Source organism: Bombina bombina, chromosome 3, assembly GCF_027579735.1.
Source record: "Bombina bombina isolate aBomBom1 chromosome 3, aBomBom1.pri, whole genome shotgun sequence".
NCBI classification, from domain to species: Eukaryota; Metazoa; Chordata; class Amphibia; order Anura; family Bombinatoridae; genus Bombina; species Bombina bombina.
The window spans coordinates 788,807,786-788,827,382 of NC_069501.1; the positions used below are offsets into that span (position 1 = coordinate 788,807,786).

Sequence of the window (19,597 nt, forward strand, 5' to 3'; positions counted from 1 at the left end):
ATAAAATAAGAAGATCAGATTTCCCTGGAAGCTCAGTCTATTTTGATGGGTTGTGGTCTCAAAGATCAAACTCAGCTATTTCACATACTAAATAATAAATATAAAGGTGTGATTTCTCATACATTTTATATTCTGAAGCTGGTATAACAAATCATTGGAAACACATTAAGGGAAAAACTATTTTACAGTATACTGTACCTTTAAAGTATAATGCTTGCCACACCTTAAAGGCCTTACATGTTGTTTCAACTTAGGTACAGGACTTGCAGAGGAAGTTTGATGATATCTTAAGTACAGTTAAGGGATGAAACCAGCCTCAGGCCCCATGAGAAACATGCAAATTCAGATACATATTTACACCTTCCTGTACCTCTATCAGGGACCTTCGTGGTGGACATTCACCACTTTCTATATACTTTAGCACCATGGGTACAGCTGTTGAAATTGGCTTAAGAGACCAGTAAAAATACAAACATTCAGGAGGTCCTTTCTTATGTTCAACATGGCTAGCCATCTTAAGTATCCCCACATCTCCAACCTGATCACTCCAGGAATCTTGAACTGACAGTTAAAGAGTGGTGTTTACCATAGGGAGAGAGGGTGATTGGTCCACTGGCCTTACAGAAGCCAAATTACAAATTTTGCACAAAGGTCATCCAGGCATAGTCAGAATGAAACAGAATGCCAGGGTTCATGTGTTGTTGTCATATCTGGATGTGGATGTCAGCAACTACATGGCAGCCTGATTCGTATGTGCACATGCACAGGGATGATGTTCTAAGGGTGCAGTACATCCCTGATCTTGGCCTCTTAAACCATGGAAAAAAATCTATATTGACTTTGTGGGACCAGTGAATGGCCAGATATTTGTGGTAATTGTTTGACGCACATTTTGTGCGGCCAGAAGTGATGCTAATGTCCCATACTACAACAGATGCCAACATTGATGCCCTGGAGAGTGTTTAATACTTTCAGACCGTCTAAAACACTGGAAACTGACAATGGACCTCAGTCGTTGGCTCAGAAATTTCACAGCTTTGTTATGGCTGAAGGTATCCAACACCTTCATACAGCTCCTTAAAATCTGGCTAACAATGGCCTAGCTGAATTATTTGATCAGACACTGAAAGGATTTTTAATGAGCTCTGTGACAAACTGCAAAAACTTGCCTCAACAACTACAGTAAATCTTGTTGCAATAGGGACCATAACCACCGGCCAGCAACCAGCAGTTGTGATGTTTGGCAGATCACTCAGGACCAAGTTAGACTTATTGCAACCGGATATGGAGGGTCAAACAGGCATCTCACAAGAGTAAAATTGAGTCCTTAACTGCAGGAGAAGATGAAGCAGGGAAAGAGTTCTCACGCATACCGTGTCTAGGAACTAGTATGGATGCAGATGTATAGAGGGCCTGCCCGTTGGTCTCCTGCAGTGATTTCCAAGGTTTTGAGATCTTTCACTTATGAGATTAGCATGGCCAATGGTCGTCTCACTAGAAGATACGCATCTCAGCTGCAGCCCATGGCTCTTTTGTACAAAGAAGATATAATGCCCAGACTCAAAACTACATGGACACAGATATTTGCATGGGAGTCTGGCATGATAATTGAGACATGTTTCTTCAGGGAGGATATGTGGTGTGCTGATTGGAAGTGGGAAGGAGTTGTAGCAGGGACTTTATAGATGCAGGTGGGAAGGAGTTTGGTGTAGGACTGCTAATAGGAAGTAAAGTGTGTGTAGTTGAAGAAGGAAGTCACCATAACACTTGAGAGAAACTATTTGCACAGAGAGCTGACAGGACAGTGGCAGCCAGCTACAGATAAGAGACTGTGTTATTTTTTACTAAATGACTGCATAGCATGCTTATGACACAGACAGCAATGGAGAGTCTGTCATTGAAAACCTGTCATCTGTCACTATAGACTGTACCATATGCCTGTCAAGGTATGAATATTAATAATTTAAAGTGAAGGTAAAGTTAATATGTTTCGAATTCATCAATGCATCCACTATAATAATATTAGTATGATCGCTAACTCTATATTATAAATTTATTTAAATAATTAAACTTTTATTCATTATCTTTTGTTCCTTGCAAACTCCTTCCATCCTCTACTTCCTATCTTTCTGTTCGGTGATGTATAGAGCGGTCCCACCCGCTGTATACGTATCTACAATGCGTGTTCACAATGGCCAGTCTACTGCGCATGCGCTTTGCGTCAATATCCAATGCGCATGTGTTAATCTCACTAGAAACATAGTACTCAATGAATAACACTAATGTATTCATTCAGTACTATGTTATTTGTCAAGTAAAGCAATGCGCTTCTCAGTTACAGAGCGGTCCGTGAAAGCAGATGACGCTATGATTTTTTTCCCCCTAAGAATCGAATGTGCATGCACGAAACGGGAGCGCGCTCCAAACCTAATACTGACTAAAAAAATATTGGGCATGTGCAGAATAAGATGTTTGACTGCCGCCTAAAGGCCAGATTTTCAATTGGGTATGTAAAAAATGTGACCAGGAAATTAAAAAAAAGAAATATAATGGGCTGAATTAGGAGAGGAAAAAAAAATATTTATTACGGCGATAACTTTTTTTACAGATACATAAAAAAAAATGATGAATGAAACATATTATTTATTGCAAAAGATTATTACTGTTGATTGCAAACAAGGTAAATTAACCTTCACTTTAACACACACGTGACCAGGGAACAGGACACTGTGTAAAAATAAATAAATATATTGTTTAGTTAATTATTAGGTGAAATATAATAATAATTATAATGAGACTCTCTCAAGTTATATTTATTAGTTCAATATATATTATAGTGCAAAGTTATTCTGTTGAATTTACCATCAGTTTAAACATTCCTTCCATAAAGCTTTTATTTACTAAATTAATCAAATCTTTTCCAAACAATTCTGTAGAGTTGCTATTCAGGTATCAATAATCTCCCATTAGTGCTGAATATGTCTCTGCTAACAGTGTGAAGAAATTGTTTGTCAGGAAATGCATTTTACTGAATCTTTTTAACAAATTAATCATATTTTATTTTTTAGGTTGAGTTAGGTCCTTCTACATCTAATGTTTCTGGGCCACTGATTCAAGGGTGCAATTCTTTTAAACCAAAACCTCCTAATCTGGCTGGTGCTATTGAATTTAATGATGTGAAGACATTACTAAAAGAGTGGATTACCACAATATCTGGTATGTGTCACCAATAGCAATATTATTTAATCTGCATAAAACATACAAACCGATAAAGAGAAGTTGCTGCCTATGTATACAAATATAAATCAATTGTATGAACCTTGTTCAGTTTATGTGTACATAATTCAAAACACTGTAAGCTTAATACAAAATCATGCTTTGCAAATTTGCATCACTCTGTGGCATAATTTTGAATTAAATATAATGAAAGGATGCATTCATTTTCCTTTTCTCTCTCTTCTCTCTTCTCTTCTCTCTCGCTCTTCTCTCTCGCTCTTCTCTCTCGCTCTTCTCTCTCGCTCTTCTCTCTCGCTCTTCTCTCTCGCTCTTCTCTCTCGCTCTTCTCTCTCGCTCTACTCTCTCGCTCTTCTCTCTCGCTCCTCTCTCTCGCTCTACTCTCTCGCTCTTCTCTCTCGCTCCTCTCTCTCTTCCTTTTCTTTCCTTTCTATTCCTTCTTTCTATGTAAAGCTTAGAGACGACTGAATAGTTTGAAATACAGCAAACAAAATGAACAATGCAAGTAATTGTCATATGTCACATGCATAGGCACCTTGAGGTTGTTAAACATGAGTAAGAGGTATAGATTAGCTAAAGTCAGTCTATAGAATAGGTAAGTGACATACAAATGGTCTCAGCACAGAAACAACAAACATAGCAATAATGTTTCCTGTCTGTTAAAGGGACATAAAACCCAACATTTTTCTTTCATTATTCAGATAGAGAATGCATTTTTTTTAAAAAGTTTCCAATTTACTTCAGTTTCAATTTTGCTTCATTCTCATGTTACGTAGGTATGTAGCGTGCACATGCCTGAAGCACTAAATGACAGGAAATAGTGCTGCCATCTAGTGCTTTTGCTTATGAATAACAATGTTGCAAAACTGCTGCCATATAGTATTGCAGACACGTGCAAACTCCTGAGCTTACGTCCCTGCGTTTCAACAAAGAAAAATAAGAAAAAGAAGAAAATTTGATAATAGAAGTAAATTGGATAATTGCTTAAAATTGCATGCTCTATCTGCATTATGAAAGAAAAAGTGTTATGTCCCTTTAAGTAGACACAAGAAAGAGCATAAAGTAAGGTGAAAGAAAATGTAGGCAACATCTAGGTCTCTTCAATCCCTTGCTTTAACCCCTTAAGGACAAGGCCATTTTTCAATTTCTTTCTCTGAAGGACCAAGGCTATTTTTATATTTTTGCTGTAATTTTCACCCTAACTCATTTACTGTACCCACACATATTATATACAGTTTTTCTTGCCATTAAATGGACTTTCTAAAGATACCATTATTTTCATCATATCTTATCATTTACTATAAAAAAATGATAAAATATGAGGAAAAAATGAAAAAAAAAACTTTTTCTAACTTTGACCCCCAAAATCTGTTACATATCTACAACCACCAAAAAACACCCATACTAAATAGTTTCTAAATTTTGTCCTAAGTTTAGAAATACCCAATGTTTACATGTTCTTTGCTTTTTTTGCAAGGTATAGGGCAATAAATACAAGTAGCACTTTGCTATTTCCAAACCACTTTTTTTTTTAAATTAGCGCTAGTTACATTGGAACACTGATATCTTTCAGGAATCCCTGAATATCCCTTCTTGTATATATATATCTTTTTTTAGAAGACATCCCAAAGTATTGATCTAGGTCCCATTTTGGTATATTTCATGCCACCATTTCACCACCAAATGCATCAAATAAAAAAAATTGTTCACTTTTTCACAAATATTTTCACAAACTTTAGGTTTCTCACTGAAATTATTTACAAACAACTTGTGCAATTATGGCATAAATGGTTGTAAATGCTTCTCTGGGATCCCCTTTGTTCAAAAATAGCAGAAATATAGGACTTTGGCGTTGCTTTTTGGTAATTAGAAGGCCGCTAAATGCCACTGCGCATCACACGTGTATTATGCCCCAGCAGTGAAGGGGTTAATTAGGGAGCATGTAGGGAGCATCTAGGGTTAATTTTAGCTTTAGTGTAGTGTAGTAGACAACCCCAAGTATTGATCTAGGGCCCATCTTGGTATATTTCATGCTACCATTTCACCGCTAAATGCGATCAAATTAAAAAAAAACTAAAATTTTTCACAATTTAGGTTTCTCACTGAAATTATTTACAAACAACTTTTGCAAGTATGGCATAAATGATTGTAATGCTTCTCTGGGATCCCCTTTGTTCAGAAATAGCAGACATATATGGCTTTGGGCGTTGCTTTTTGGTAATTATAAGGCCGCTAAATGCCGCTGCGCACCACACATTTATTATGCCAGCAGTGCAGGGGTTAATTAGGTCATCTTGTAGGGAGCTTGCAGGGTTAATTTTAGCTTTAGCGTAGAGATCAGCCTCCCACATGACACATCACACCCCCGTGATCCCTCCCAAACAGCTCTCTTCCCATCCCCGCATGTCCACTATTGGTCCCCAGCCAATCTTAAGTACTGGCAGAAGTCTGCCAGTACTAAAATAAAAGGTATATTTAATTTTTTTAAAAACATTTTTATAGCATATTTACATATGCTGCTGTGTAGGGTTCCCTCCAAACAGCTCTCTAACCCTCCCCCTCTACCTTACTGGGAGCCATCTTGGGTACTGGTCTGCAGTACCGCGGTTAGAATAAAAAATTTTTTTTTTTTTTTTTTCTGTTAGTGTAGCTTCCCCCCATAGACCAACCCCACCCCCCTCCCAGATCCCTTAGAATGATCATTTATGTTGCCGCCCCCCCCCCCTTTCTCCCACTTATTGATCCACATTTTTCTGTAGTGTAGCGGTTCCCACCCGCTCCCTCCCCCGTGCATTGCCCACCGCCCCCCGTGCACGCACGCGTGCTTGTCCATGCACGCCCCTGACAACCCCGCCCCTCACTCTTCAGTCATCCATCGATGGCCGCCCACCCGCCTCCCACGTTGGCTCCCACCCACCAACGATTTGCGGCCATCTGATGCCCGGTGCAGAGAGGGCCCACAGAGTGGCTCTCTCTGCATCGGATGGGGAAAAAATGTTATTGCAAGGATGCCTCGATATCGAGGGCATCACTGTAATAACCGGAAAGCGTCTCAAAGCGATCAGATCGATTCCAGCCGCTTTAAACCCCCAAACGTCGTACAGGGACGTCGCTGGTCTTTAAAGACCAGTTTGTGCAAGACGTACCCTGTAAGACGCAATGCCGTTATGGGGTTAATGTAGACCCTAAGGATACCCACCCAACTCAGGTGGATTTTGTGGAAGAAGAATAGTGATGAGTGGGACATATATTTCTCCAACATAGGTGTGTCCGGTCCACGGCGTCATCCTTACTTGTGGGATATTCTCTTCCCCAACAGGAAATGGCAAAGAGCCCAGCAAAGCTGGTCACATGATCCCTCCTAGGCTCCGCCTACCCCAGTCATTCTCTTTGCCGTTGTACAGGCAACATCTCCACGGAGATGGCTTAGAGTTTTTTTAGTGTTTAACTGTAGTTTTTATTATTCAATCAAGAGTTTGTTATTTTAAAATAGTGCTGGTATGTACTATTTACTCTGAAACAGAAAAGAGATGAAGATTTCTGTTTGTATGAGGAAAATGATTTAGCAACCGTTACTAAAATCCATGGCTGTTCCACACAGGACTGTTGAGAGGAATTAACTTCAGTTGGGGGAACAGTGAGCAGTCTCTTGCTGCTTGAGGTATGACACATTCTAACAAGACGATGTAATGCTGGAAGCTGTCATTTTCCCTATGGGATCCGGTAAGCCATGTTTATTAAGATAGTAAATAAGGGTCTTCACAAGGGCTTATTAAGACTGTAGACTTTTTCTGGGCTAAATCGATTCATATATTACACATATTTAGCCTTGAGGAATCATTTAATCTGGGTATTTTGATAAGATTATATCGGCAGGCACTGTTTTAGACACCTTTCTCTTTAGGGGCTTTCCCAATTCATAGGCAGAGCCTCATTTTCGCGCCGGTGTTGCGCACTTGTTTTTGAGAGGCATGACATGCAGTCGCATGTGTGAGGAGCTCTGATACATAGAAAAGGACTTCTGAAGGCGTCATTTGGTATCGTATTCCCCTTTGGGCCTTGGTTGGGTCTCAGCAAAGCAGATACCAGGGACTGGTAAAGGGGGGTAAAGTTAAAAAACGGCTCCGGTTCCCGTTATTTTAAGGGTTAAAGCTTCCAAATTTGGTGTGCAATACTTTTAAGGCTTTAAGACACTGTGGTGAAATTTTGGTGAATTTTGAACAATTCCTTCATATTTTTTCGCAATTGCAGTAATAAAGTGTGTTCAGTTTAAAATTTAAAGTGACAGTAACGGTTTTATTTTAAAACGTTTTTTGTACTTTGTTATCAAGTTTATGCCTGTTTAACATGTCTGAACTACCAGATAGACTGTGTTCTGAATGTGGGGAAGCCAGAGTTCCTTCTCATTTAAATAAATGTGATTTATGTGACAATGACAATGATGCCCAAGATGATTCCTCAAGTGAGGGGAGTAAGCATGGTACTGCATCATTCCCTCCTTCGTCTACACGAGGTCTTGCCCACTCAGGAGGCCCCTAGTACATCTAGCGCGCCAATACTCCTTACTATGCAACAATTAACGGCTGTAATGGATAATTCTATCAAAAACATTTTAGCCAAAATGCCACTTATCAGCGTAAGCGCGACTGCTCTGTTTTAGATACTGAAGAGCATGACGACGCTGATGATAATGGTTCTGAAAGGCCCCTACACCAGTCTGATGGGGCCAGGGAGGTTTTGTCTGAGGGAGAAATTTCAGATTCAGGGAAAATTTCTCAACAAGCTGAACCCGATGTGATTACATTTAAATTTAAGTTGGAACATCTCCGTGCTCTGCTTAAGGAGGTATTATCCACTCTGGATGATTGTGAGAATTTGGTCATCCCAGAGAAACTATGTAAAATGGACAAGTTCCTAGAGGTCCCGGGGCTCCCAGAAGCTTTTCCTATACCCAAGCGGGTGGGCGGACATTGTAAATAAAGAATGGGAAGGCCCGGTATACCTTTCGTCCCTCCCCCCATATTTAAAAAATTGTTTCCTATGGTCGACCCCAGAAAGGACTTATGGCAGACAGTCCCCAAGGTCGAGGGAGCGGTTCCACTTTAAACAAACGCACCACTATACCCATAGAAGATAGTTGTGCTTTCAAAGATCCTATGGATAAAAAATTAGAAGGTTTACTTAAAAAGATGTTTGTTCAGCAGGTTACCTTCTACAACCAATTTCATGCATGTCCCTGTCACTACAGCCGCGTGTTTCTGGTTCGATGAGCTAGTAAAGGCGGTCGATAGTGATTCTCCTCCTTATGAGGAGATTATGGACAGAATCAGTGCTCTCAAATTGGCTAATTCTTTCACCCTAGACGCCACTTTGCAATTGGCTAGGTTAGCGGCTAAGAATTCTGGGTTTGCTATTGTGGCGCGCAGAGCGCTTTGGTTGAAATCTTGGTCAGCTGATGCGTCTTCCAAGAACAAGCTACTTAACATTCCTTTCAAGGGGAAAACGCTGTTTGTTCCTGACTTGAAAGAGATTATCTCTGATATCACTGGGGGTAAGGGCCACGCCCCTTCCTCAGGATCGGCCTTTCAAGGCCAAAAATAAACCTAATTTTCGTCCCTTCGTAGAAACGGACCAGCCCAAAGTGCTACGTCCTCTAAGCAAGAGGGTAATACTTCTCAAGCCAAGCAAGCTTGGAGACCAATGCAAGGCTGGAACAAGGGAAAGCAGGCCAAGAAACCTGCCACTGCTACCAAGACAGCATGAAATGTTGGCCCCCGATCCGGGACCGGATCTGGTGGGGGGCAGACTCTCTCTCTTTCGCTCAGGCTTGGGCAAGAGATGTTCTGGATCCTTGGGCACTAGAAATAGTCTCCCAAGGTTATCTTCTGGAATTCAAGGGACTTCCCCCAAGGGGGAGGTTCCACAGGTCTCAGTTGTCTTCAGACCACATAAAAAGACAGGCATTCTTACAGTTGTGTAGAAGACCTGTTAAAAATGGGAGTGATTCATCCTGTTCCATTAGGAGAACAAGGGATGGGGTTCTACTCCAATCTGTTCATAGTTCCCAAAAAAGAGGGAACGTTCAGACCAATCTTAGATCTGAAGATCTTAAACAAGTTTCTCAAGGTTCCATCGTTCAAAATGGAAACCATTCGAACAATTCTTCCTTCCATCCAGGAAGGTCAATTCATGACCACGGTGGATCTAAAGGATGCGTATCTACATATTCCTATCCACAAGGAACATCATCGGTTCCTAAGGTTCGCATTCCTGGACAAGCATTACCAGTTCGTGGCGCTTCCTTTCGGATTAGCCACTGCTCCAAGGATTTTCACAAAGGTACTAGGGTCCCTTCTAGCGGTGCTAAGACCAAGGGGCATTGCTGTAGTACCTTACTTGGACGACATTCTGATTCAAGCGTCGTCCCTTCCTCAAGCAAAGGCTCACACGGACATCGTCCTGGCCTTTCTCAGATCTCACGGATGGAAAGTGAACGTGGAAAAGAGTTCTCTATCTCCGTCGACAAGGGTTCCCTTCTTGGGAACAATAATAGACCTCCTTAGAAATGAGGGATTTTTCTGACAGAGGGCCAGAAAAACAAAACTTCTAAACTCTTGTCGGATACTTCATTCCGTTCCTCTTCCTTCCATAGCGCAGTGCATGGAAGTGATAGGTTTGATGGTAGCGGCAATGGACATAGTTCCTTTTGCGCGCATTCATCTAAGACCATTACAACTGTGCATGCTCAGTCAGTGGAATGGGGACTATACAGACTTGTCTCCGAAGATACAAGTAAATCAGAGGACCAGAGACTCACTCCGTTGGTGGCTGTCCCTCTGACAACCTGTCACAAGGATGACCTTCCGCAGACCAGAGTGGGTCATTGTCACGACCGACGCCAGTCTGATGGGCTGGGGCGCGGTCTGGGGATCCCTGAAAGCTCAGGGTCTTTGGTCTCGGGAAGAATCTCTTCTACCGATAATATTCTGGAACTGAGGAGGCGATTTCAATGCTCTCAGGCTTGGCCTCAGCTAGCGAGGGCCAAGTTCATACGGTTTTCAATCAGACAACATGACGACTGTTGCGTACATCAACCATCAGGGGGGGAACAAGGAGTTCCCTGGCGATGGAAGAAGTGACCAAAATCATTCATGGGCGGAGACTCACTCCTGCCACCTGTCTGCAATCCACATCCCAGGAGTGGAAAATTGGGAAGCGGAGTTTTCTGAGTCGTCAGACATTGCATCCGGGGGAGTGGGAACTCCATCCGGAAATCTTTGCCCAAATCACTCAACTGTGGGGCATTCCAGACATGGATCTGATGGCCTCTCGTCAGAACTTCAAAGTTCCTTGCTACGGGTCCCAGATCCAGGGATCCCAAGGCGACTCTAGTAGATGCACTAGTAGCACCTTGGACCTTCAAACTAGCTTATGTATTCCCCGCCGTTTCCTCTCATCCCCAGGCTGGTAGCCAGGATCAATCAGGAGAGGGCGTCGGTGATCTTGATAGCTCCTGCGTGGCCACGCAGGACTTGGTATGCAGATCTGGTGAATATGTCATCGGCTCACCATGGAAGCATACACATTTGAGACGAGACCTTCTTGTTCAAGGGTCCGTTTTCGAAATCCGATCTGGTCTCACATCCAGCTGACTGCATTCAGGAGATTGAACGCTTGATCTATATCGAAGCGAGGGTTCTCTCGCATCTGTTATTGATACTCTTGTCAGAGCCAGAAAGCTTAACTAGAAAAATTACCACAAAATTTGGAAAAAATCATATCTGTTGGTGTGATCTAAAGGATTCCCTTGCGGACAAGGTTAAGATTCCTTAAGATTCTACTCCTTCCTTCAAGAAGGATTGGAAAAAGGATTATCTGCAGTTCCCTGAAGGACAGATTTCCTGCCTTGTCGGTCGTTACTTCACAAAAAGCTGGCAGCTGTGCCAGATGTCAAGCCTTTGTCAGGCTCTGGTAGGATCAAGCCTGTTTACAAACCTTTGACTCCTCCTTGGAGTCTCAACTTAGTTCTTTCAGTTCTTCAGGGGGTTCCGTTTGAACCCTTACATTCGTTGATATTAAGTTATTATCTTGGAAAGTTTTGTTTTTGGTGGCAATTTCTTCTGCTAGAAGAGTTTCAGAATTATCTGCTCTGCAGTGTTCTCCTCCTTATCTGGTGTTCCATGCAGATAAAGGTGGTTTTACGTACTAAACCCTGGTTTTCTTCCAAAAGTTGTTTCTAACAAAAACATTAACCGGAGATTATCGTACTTCTCTGTGTCCGAAACCAGTTTCGAAGAAGGAACGTTGTTGCACAATTTGGATGTTGTTCGCCGCTCTAAAATTCTATTTAGATGCTACAAAGGATTTTAGACAAACATGTTCCTTGTTTGTTGTTTATTCCGGTAAAAGGAGAGGTCAAAAAGCAACTTCTACCTCTCTCTTCTTTTTGGATTAAAAGCATCATCAGATTGGCTTACGAGACTGCCGGACGGCAGCCTCCCGAAAGAATCACAGCTCATTCCACTAGGGCTGTGGCTTCCACATGGGCCTTCAAGAACGAGGCTTCTGTTGATCAGATATGTAGGGCAGCGACTTGGTCTTCACTGCACACTTTTACCAAATTTTACAAGTTTGATACTTTTGCTTCTTCTGAGGCTATTTTTGGGAGAAAGGTTTTGCAAGCCGTGGTGCCTTCCATCTAGGTGACCTGATTTGCTCCCTCCCATCATCCGTGTCCTAAAGCTTTGGTATTGGTTCCCACAAGTAAGGATGACGCCGTGGACCGGACACACCTATGTTGGGAGAAAACAGAATTTATGTTTACCTGATAAATTACTTTCTCCAACGGTGTGTCCGGTCCACGGCCCGCCCTGGTTTTTTAATCAGGTCTGATAATTTATTTTCTTTAACTACAGTCACCACGGTATCATATGGTTTCTCCTATGCAAATATTCTCCTTAACGTCGGTCGAATGACTGGGGTAGGCGGAGCCTAGGAGGGATCATGTGACCAGCTTTGCTGGGCTCTTTGCCATTTCCTGTTGGGGAAGAGAATATCCCACAAGTAAGGATGACGCCGTGGACCGGACACACCGTTGGAGAAAGTAATTTATCAGGTAAACATAAATTCTGTTATAAGGAGAGGAAGCAAAAATACAGTAGGTTACTCTCAAGAACAGAAGGGGAAGAAAATGCTACATTTCTTTTGGATACACATTGTTGCAGAATACACTTGCACACATCTTGGTGTAAATGCTATTTTAAGTTATAAGCTTAGTTTGAACACTTGGAATTCCATTTTGTGTTCTTTATGGGAGTCACTTTCCATTCTTCAAATCCTGGATTTTCTTCAAGCTAGCTTTGACAATGGCCTTTGCAGGATCTCTCTAAAGGTCAAAATTTACGCTTATTATTGGCTTCTTCAATAAAGCTTTGCACTCCTGCTTCAAAATATTTATTCAGGATTTGTACTTGCACATACCCAACTAATAGGTGACCCATATTACCCACAACAAGCTGACTGGTCTTAGGTCTACAGGTTTTCTTTTGCACAAGGCTGCAGTTTTAGCAATAAGAACTATTGCTAAGTGAATTAGTTGAATCTGTAATCAGATGTGTAGAATGGTTATCAGATTCTCATTTAATTTAAAGAGATATTAAACAATATGAGATTGTAATACAACAGGTTTAGTTATGCTATTATTCGTTAAAAGAAGAAATATAATTTATTTATTTCGTCCCCTTTTCTTGTAATTTAACCAAAAATTGTTGGTTTTCTAAATTCCACTGAGTTTCTATAAAGTTAGGGGTGCTGCCATGTTTTAACTTAATTTGCCTCTTATCTCTTTCTCCCTTTGAAGACAATTAGGGATATATGTGAAACAAGCAATAAGAGAGACTGTCCACATAAGACTGTGTGGAACATAAAGATTATCTTATAAAGGTTTCTGCACAGCCTTGTTTGCACAAAAAGACATAAATAGAAGTTTAGTTTCAAACAGGGCGCCTGCTACTTTATAGAAAACAAGCCTTTACATGTATGTTTTCAATATTTATACAAATAATATATTGTAAAAAGCACATCTACATATTATTCTAAGGGCAATCTTTGAATACATTATTATGTCTAATGTGTATTTACTGTGTAACATTCCTTTAAGGATTTAAACTGCCACTCCAGGAGTTGTTTAAATGACCAGGAATATTATATAGGCAGTAAGGGTGTAGAAGAGGATGATATCCTGTGCCTTCTTATAATTACACCTTTTTCTTGTTTAATACAGTTTTTACCTTTTATATTCTTGTGTTTATATGATTAATGAACAAAGAGGTATAAAATATATTAAAGGGGCAGTAAACCTACAAATAATGTTATATAATTCTGCACATAGTGCAGAATTATATAACATTATCTTAGCGCTAACTTTATTTAACATAATATTGCAGCTCATATTTTATTATAAAGGAGGATTTCTCAGACCGCCGCTCCTTGCTCTACTGAGCGGGTCTGGTTTCTCTTGTTAAGTGAATCCAGTCCACGGATCAATCCATTACTTATGGAATATATTCTCCTTCCAACAGGAAGTTGCAAGAGTCCACCTACAGCAAAGCTGCTATATAGCTCCTCCCCTAACTGCCATATTCAGTCATTCTCTTGCAAGCCTCAACATAGATAGGAGGTCGTGAGAGTCTGTGGTGATTTATACTTAGTTTATTCTTCAATCAAAAGTTTGTTATTTTTAAATGGCACCGGAGTGTGCTGTTTTTCTCAGGCAGTATTTGGAAGAAGAATCTGCCTGCGTTTTTTCTATGATCTTAGCAGACGTAACTGAGATCCATTTGCTGTTCTCACACATTCTGAGGAGTGAGGTACTTCAGAGGGGGAATGGCGTACAGGTTTTCCTGCAGATAAGGTATGTGCAGTAAAATATTTTTCTAGGAATGGAATTGACTAAGAAAATACTGCTGATACCGAAGTAATGTAAGTAAAGCCTTAAATGCAGCGATAGCGACTGGTATCAGGCTTATTAATAGAGATACATACTCTTCTAAAAATGTGTTTTAAAACGTTTGCTGGCATGTTTAATCGTTTTTTAACGTACATTGGTGATAACACTGTAATGTTGGTATAGCCTTAAATGCAGTAAAAGCGACTTGTATCAGGCTTATTAATAGAGATACATACTCTTGTAAAAATGTGTTTTAAAACGTTTGCTGGCATGTTTAATCGTTTTTAACATATGTTTTGGTGATAAAACTTATTTTTTTCCTAAGTTTTTTTCCACATGGCTGGCTTAAATTTTGCATAGAAACAGTTAAAGGGCCACTGTAAGTAAATATTTTTCTATGCCTGTTACTAACTAACTACCCCAAATACGCTTTTTATCAATAGCATTTCATTAACATATCTCTACCGTATATCAGAAATCTTGTCTGCAAATGTAATTGTTTTCCAAACCCACTCCGTGGGTATCCTTTGCTCTGTACCAATCCGTTTACAATACCTAGGTTTCAAAATGGAGCTTTATACACAAAGTTATTGGTTTAAGTATTTTGAACATGCAGTGCTGAAAATAGTGGGCAGGATAACGTGACATCATCGGCAAATAAAAGATATAACTTTTAGAACATTATGAAACTTCGTTTTGGAGTAAGTATAGGTCAGTAGGTTTTAATTAATGTTTATAACTTTAATATGTTAGTTGTTTAGCTTAAAAAGTATAACAGAAAGTAATCCTTTAACTGAAGCTTCCCACTGTTGTAATATGAGTGGGAGGGGCCTAATTTAGAGCTTTTTTGCGCAGTTAAAATTACAAAATGAATTATCCAGATTCCCTCAGCAGTCCCATGAATACTACAGGACATTTCTAAAGGGCTAAAAAGACTTCCAAAAATCGTTTATAGGGAAGGTAATCCACAGCTCTGCTGTGGCAGTTTTGTTGTGTCTGTTTTTAAAAACGTCTATGTCGTTTTTTTTGATCTGTTTTTTGCATTAAGGGGTTAATCATCCATTTGCAAGTGGGTGCAATTCTCTGTTACCTTATTACATGTACTGTAAAAATGTCGTTTGTTTTACTGCCTTTTTTCACTGTTTTTTCAAATTTTGACAAAATTTGTTTCTCTTAAAGGCACAGTAACGTTTTATATATTTGCTTGTTAACTTGATTTAAAGTGTTTTCCAAGCTTATTAGTCTCATTATTAGTCTGTTCTAACATGTCTGACATAGAGGAAGCTCTGTGTTCATTATATTTTAAAGCCATGGTGGAACCCCATCTTAGAATGTGTACCAGATGTACTGATTTCATGTTAAACAATAAAGATCATTTTTTGTCTTTAAAAACATTATCACCAGAGGATTCTGTCGTGGGGGTAGTTATGCCGACTAACTCTCCCCACGTGTCAGACCTTTTGACTCCCGCTTTAGGGACTCACGCTCAAATGGCGCCAAGTACATCAAGGGCACCCATAGCGTTTATTTTACCAGGGGATTCTGTCGAGGGGAAAGTTATGCCGATTAACTCTCCCCACGTGTCAGACCCTTCGACTCCCGCTTCAGGGACTCACGCTCAAATGGCGCCAAGTACATCAAGGGCGTCCATAGCGTTTATTTTACAAGACATGGCAAAGGTGGTGAATAATACTCTGGCAGCAGTATTAGTCAGACTACCTGAAATTAAAGGAAAACAGATAGCTCTGGGGGTAAATACAGAGCATACAGACGCTTTAAGAACCATGTATGATACTACCTCACAATATGCTTAGTCTGTGGGTGATTTTTTTGACTCAGGGAAGATGATTTAACCTGATTCTGATATTTCTACATTTAAAATTTATGCTTGAGAACCTCCACTTGTTGCTCAGGGAGGCTTTGGCTGCTCTGAATGAATGTGTACAATCGCAGGGCCAGAGAAATTGTGTAGACTGGATAAATAATATGCAGTGCCGGTGTGTACTGATGTTTTTCCAATACCTAAAGAGGTTTACTAAAAAAAAAATTTTTTAATAAGGAATGGGATAGACCAGGTGTGCCGTTCTCTTCCCCTCCTATTTTTTAGAAGAATGTTTTCTAAGGTGGAGAGAAGAGTTTCTAAGCTTAGCGTACCACTACCTCTGGCGAGGACAGTTGTGCTTTTTAGATCCAATGGATAAAAAATGTTTATTCAACAGGGTTTTATCCTGCAGCCCCTTGCATACATTGCTTCTGTCACTGCTGCTGCGGCGTTCTGGGTTGAGTCTCTTGATGAGGCTTTACAGTTAGCGACTCCATTGTATGAATATATTTGACAAGCTTATGCTAGCCAATTCCTTTGTTTTCTGATGCCTTTGTTCATTTGACTAGACTAACGGCTAAGAATTCTGTTTTTTACTATACTGGTGCCCAGAGCGCTATGGCTTATATCATGGTCAGCTGTCGTGACTTTAATAAATAAGCTACTTAACTTCCCTTCAAGGGGCAGACCCTATTCGGGCCTGGTGTGAAGGAGATTATTGCTTATATCACTGGAGGAAAAGGACATGCCCTTCCTCAGGATTGGAATCAAGGGCCAAAAAAGGTCTAATTTTCGTGCCTTTTAAAACTTCAGGACAGGTGTGGCATCCACTTCCTCTAAGGCAAAAGAAGAGGGAATTTTTGCTCAAAGATAAGCAGGCCAAGGAGCCTGCTGCTGCCTCTAAGGCAGCATGAAGGAACGGACCCCTATCCGGTAACGGATCCTATAGGGGGCAGACTTTCATTCTTTGCCCGGGCGTGGGCAAGAGATGCCCAGGATCCCTAGGCATTGGAATTTATATCCCAGAGATATCTTCTGGATTTCAAAGATTCCCCCCCCCAAAAAAGGGGAGATTTCTCCTTTCACAATTATCTGCAAACCAGATAAAGAAGGAGGCATTCTTACATTGTGTACGAGATCCATCCAGTTCCAAGAGAGGAACAGGGACAGAGTTTTTACTCAAATCTGTTTGTGGTTCCCAAGGTGAGGGAACCTTCAGACCTATTTTGGATCTAAAGATCTTAAACAAATTCCTCAGAATTCCGTCATTTAAGATGGAAACTATTCGTACCATCTTAACTATGATCCAGGAGAGTCAATAGAGGACTACAATGGATTTGAAGGATGCTTATCCTCACATTGTGATGCATAAAGATCACCTTCGTTTTTCAGGTTTGCCTTTCTAGACAGGCATTACCAGTTTGTAGCTCTTTCCTTTGGGATATCTACAGCCCCAAGGATCTTTATGGAGGTTCTGGGGTCGCTTTGGCGGTCCTTAGGCCGTGGGGCATAGAAGTGGCCCCTTAGTTAGACGACATCCTGATACAGGCGTCAAACATCCAAATTGCCAAGTCTCATACGGACGTAGTACTGGCATTTCTGAGATCACATGGGTGGAAAGTGAACAAGGAAGAGTTCTCTATCCCCAATCTCAAGGGTTTCCCTCCTAGGGACTCTGATAGATTCTGTAGAAATGAAAATTTACCTGACGGAGTCCAGGTTGTCAAAGTTTCTAAATTTCTGCCGTGTTTTTCATCCCATCCGCGCCCTTCGGTGGCTCAGTACATGAATGAAATCGGTTTAATAGGTAGCGGCAAGGGACATAGTACCGTTTGCACGTCTACATTTCAGACCGCTGCAACTATGCATGCTCAGTCAGAGGAACGGGGATTACACAGATTTGTCCCCCTGTTGAACCTGGACCAAGAGACCAGAGATTCTCTTCTCTGGTGACTATGTCGGGTCCATCTGTCCAAGGGTATGACCTTCCGCAGGTCAGATGGGACAATTTTTACAATGGATGCCAGCCTTTTAGGTTGGGATGCAGTCTGGAACTCCCTGAAGGCTCAGGGATAGTGGACTTAGGAGGAGACCCTCCTTCTAATAAATATTCTGGGAGTGATATTCCATGCTCTTCAGACTTGGCCTCAGTTAGCAACTCTGCGGTACATCATACTCAGTCGGACAATATACACGACTGTGGCTTACATCAGCCATCAAGGGGGAACAGAAGTTCCCTAGTGATGTTAGAAGTCTTACAATAATTCACTGGACAGAGACTCACTCTTGTCTATCAGCTATCCATATCCCAGGTGTTGAGAACTGGGAGGTGGATTTTCTAAGTCGTCAGACTTTTCTTTCCCGGGGGAGTGGGATTTCCTTCGGAGGTCAAGACCAAGCAGGAGAGGGCTTTGGTGTTTTTGACAGCGCCTGCGTAGCCACGCAGGACCTGGTATGCAGATCTGGTGGACATGTCATCCTTTCCATCACGGTCTCTGCTTCTGAGACAGGTCCCTCTACCTCAGGGTCCTTTCAACCATCTAAATAGAATCAATCTGAGATGGACTGCCTGGAGACTGAACGCTTGATGTTATCAAAGCATGGCTTCTCTGAGTCAGTCATTGATACCTTAATACAGACATGAAAGCCTGTCTCTAGGAAAATTGAACATAGATATGGTGTAAATATCTGATTGTTATGAATCCAAGGGTTACTCATGGAGTAAAGCCTGGATTCCCAGGATATTATCTTTTCTCCAAGATGTTTTTGAGAAAAGGGTTGTCAGCTAATTCCTTAAAAGGACAGATTTTTACTCTGTCTATTTTTTTGCACCAGCTTCTGGCAGGTATTCTAGACGTTCAGACATTTGGTCAGGCTTTGGTTAGATCCAAGCCTGTGTTTAAAACTGTTGCTCCACCATGGAGCTTAAACCTGGTTCTTAAGGCTCTTCAAGAAGTTCCGTTTTAACCTTTTTTGTTCCATAGATATCAATCTTTATCTTGGAAAGTTCCTTTTGGGTAGCTATTTCCTCGACTCGTAGAGTCTCCAAGTTATCTGTGTTACAATGTGTTTCTCCTTATCTGGTCCTTCGTACGGATAAGGTAGTCCTGCGTACCAACCTGGGTTTTTTCCTAAGGTGGTATCTAACAAGAACATCACTCAAGAGATAGTTGTTCCATGCTTGTATCCTAATCCTTCCTCAAAGAAGGAACGTCTATTACACAATATTGGACATGGTTTGTGCTTTAAAGTTTTACTTACAAGCTACTACAGTTTTCATCAAACGTTCACCTTGTTTGTTGTCTATTCTGGACAGAGTAGAGGTCAAAAGACTTCAGCAGCCTCTCTGTCTTTTTGGTTAAAAAGCATAATTCATTTAGCTTATGAGACTGCTGGACAGCAGCCTCCTGAAGGGATTGCAGCTCATTCTACTAGAGCTGTGGTTTTCACTTGGGCCTTTTTTAAATGTGGCTTCTGTTGAACAGATTTACAAGACTTGGTCTGCGCTTCATACTTTTTCAAATTTAACAAATTTGATACCTTGCTTCTTCGGAGGCTATTTTTGGGAGAAAGGGTTTTTTTTTTTTTACAGG

General features: G+C 40.9%; 1 protein-coding gene across 1 annotated transcript in view; it reads left to right on the forward strand.

The window, feature by feature from the left end:
* REV1 (REV1 DNA directed polymerase) overlaps positions 1-19,597 on the forward strand; it is a 390,819-nt gene that overhangs the window by 347,474 nt on the left and 23,748 nt on the right. The window contains 1 exon segment of the mRNA XM_053707683.1: positions 3,069-3,216. Within this exon segment, the coding sequence (XP_053563658.1) occupies positions 3,069-3,216 (148 nt within the window).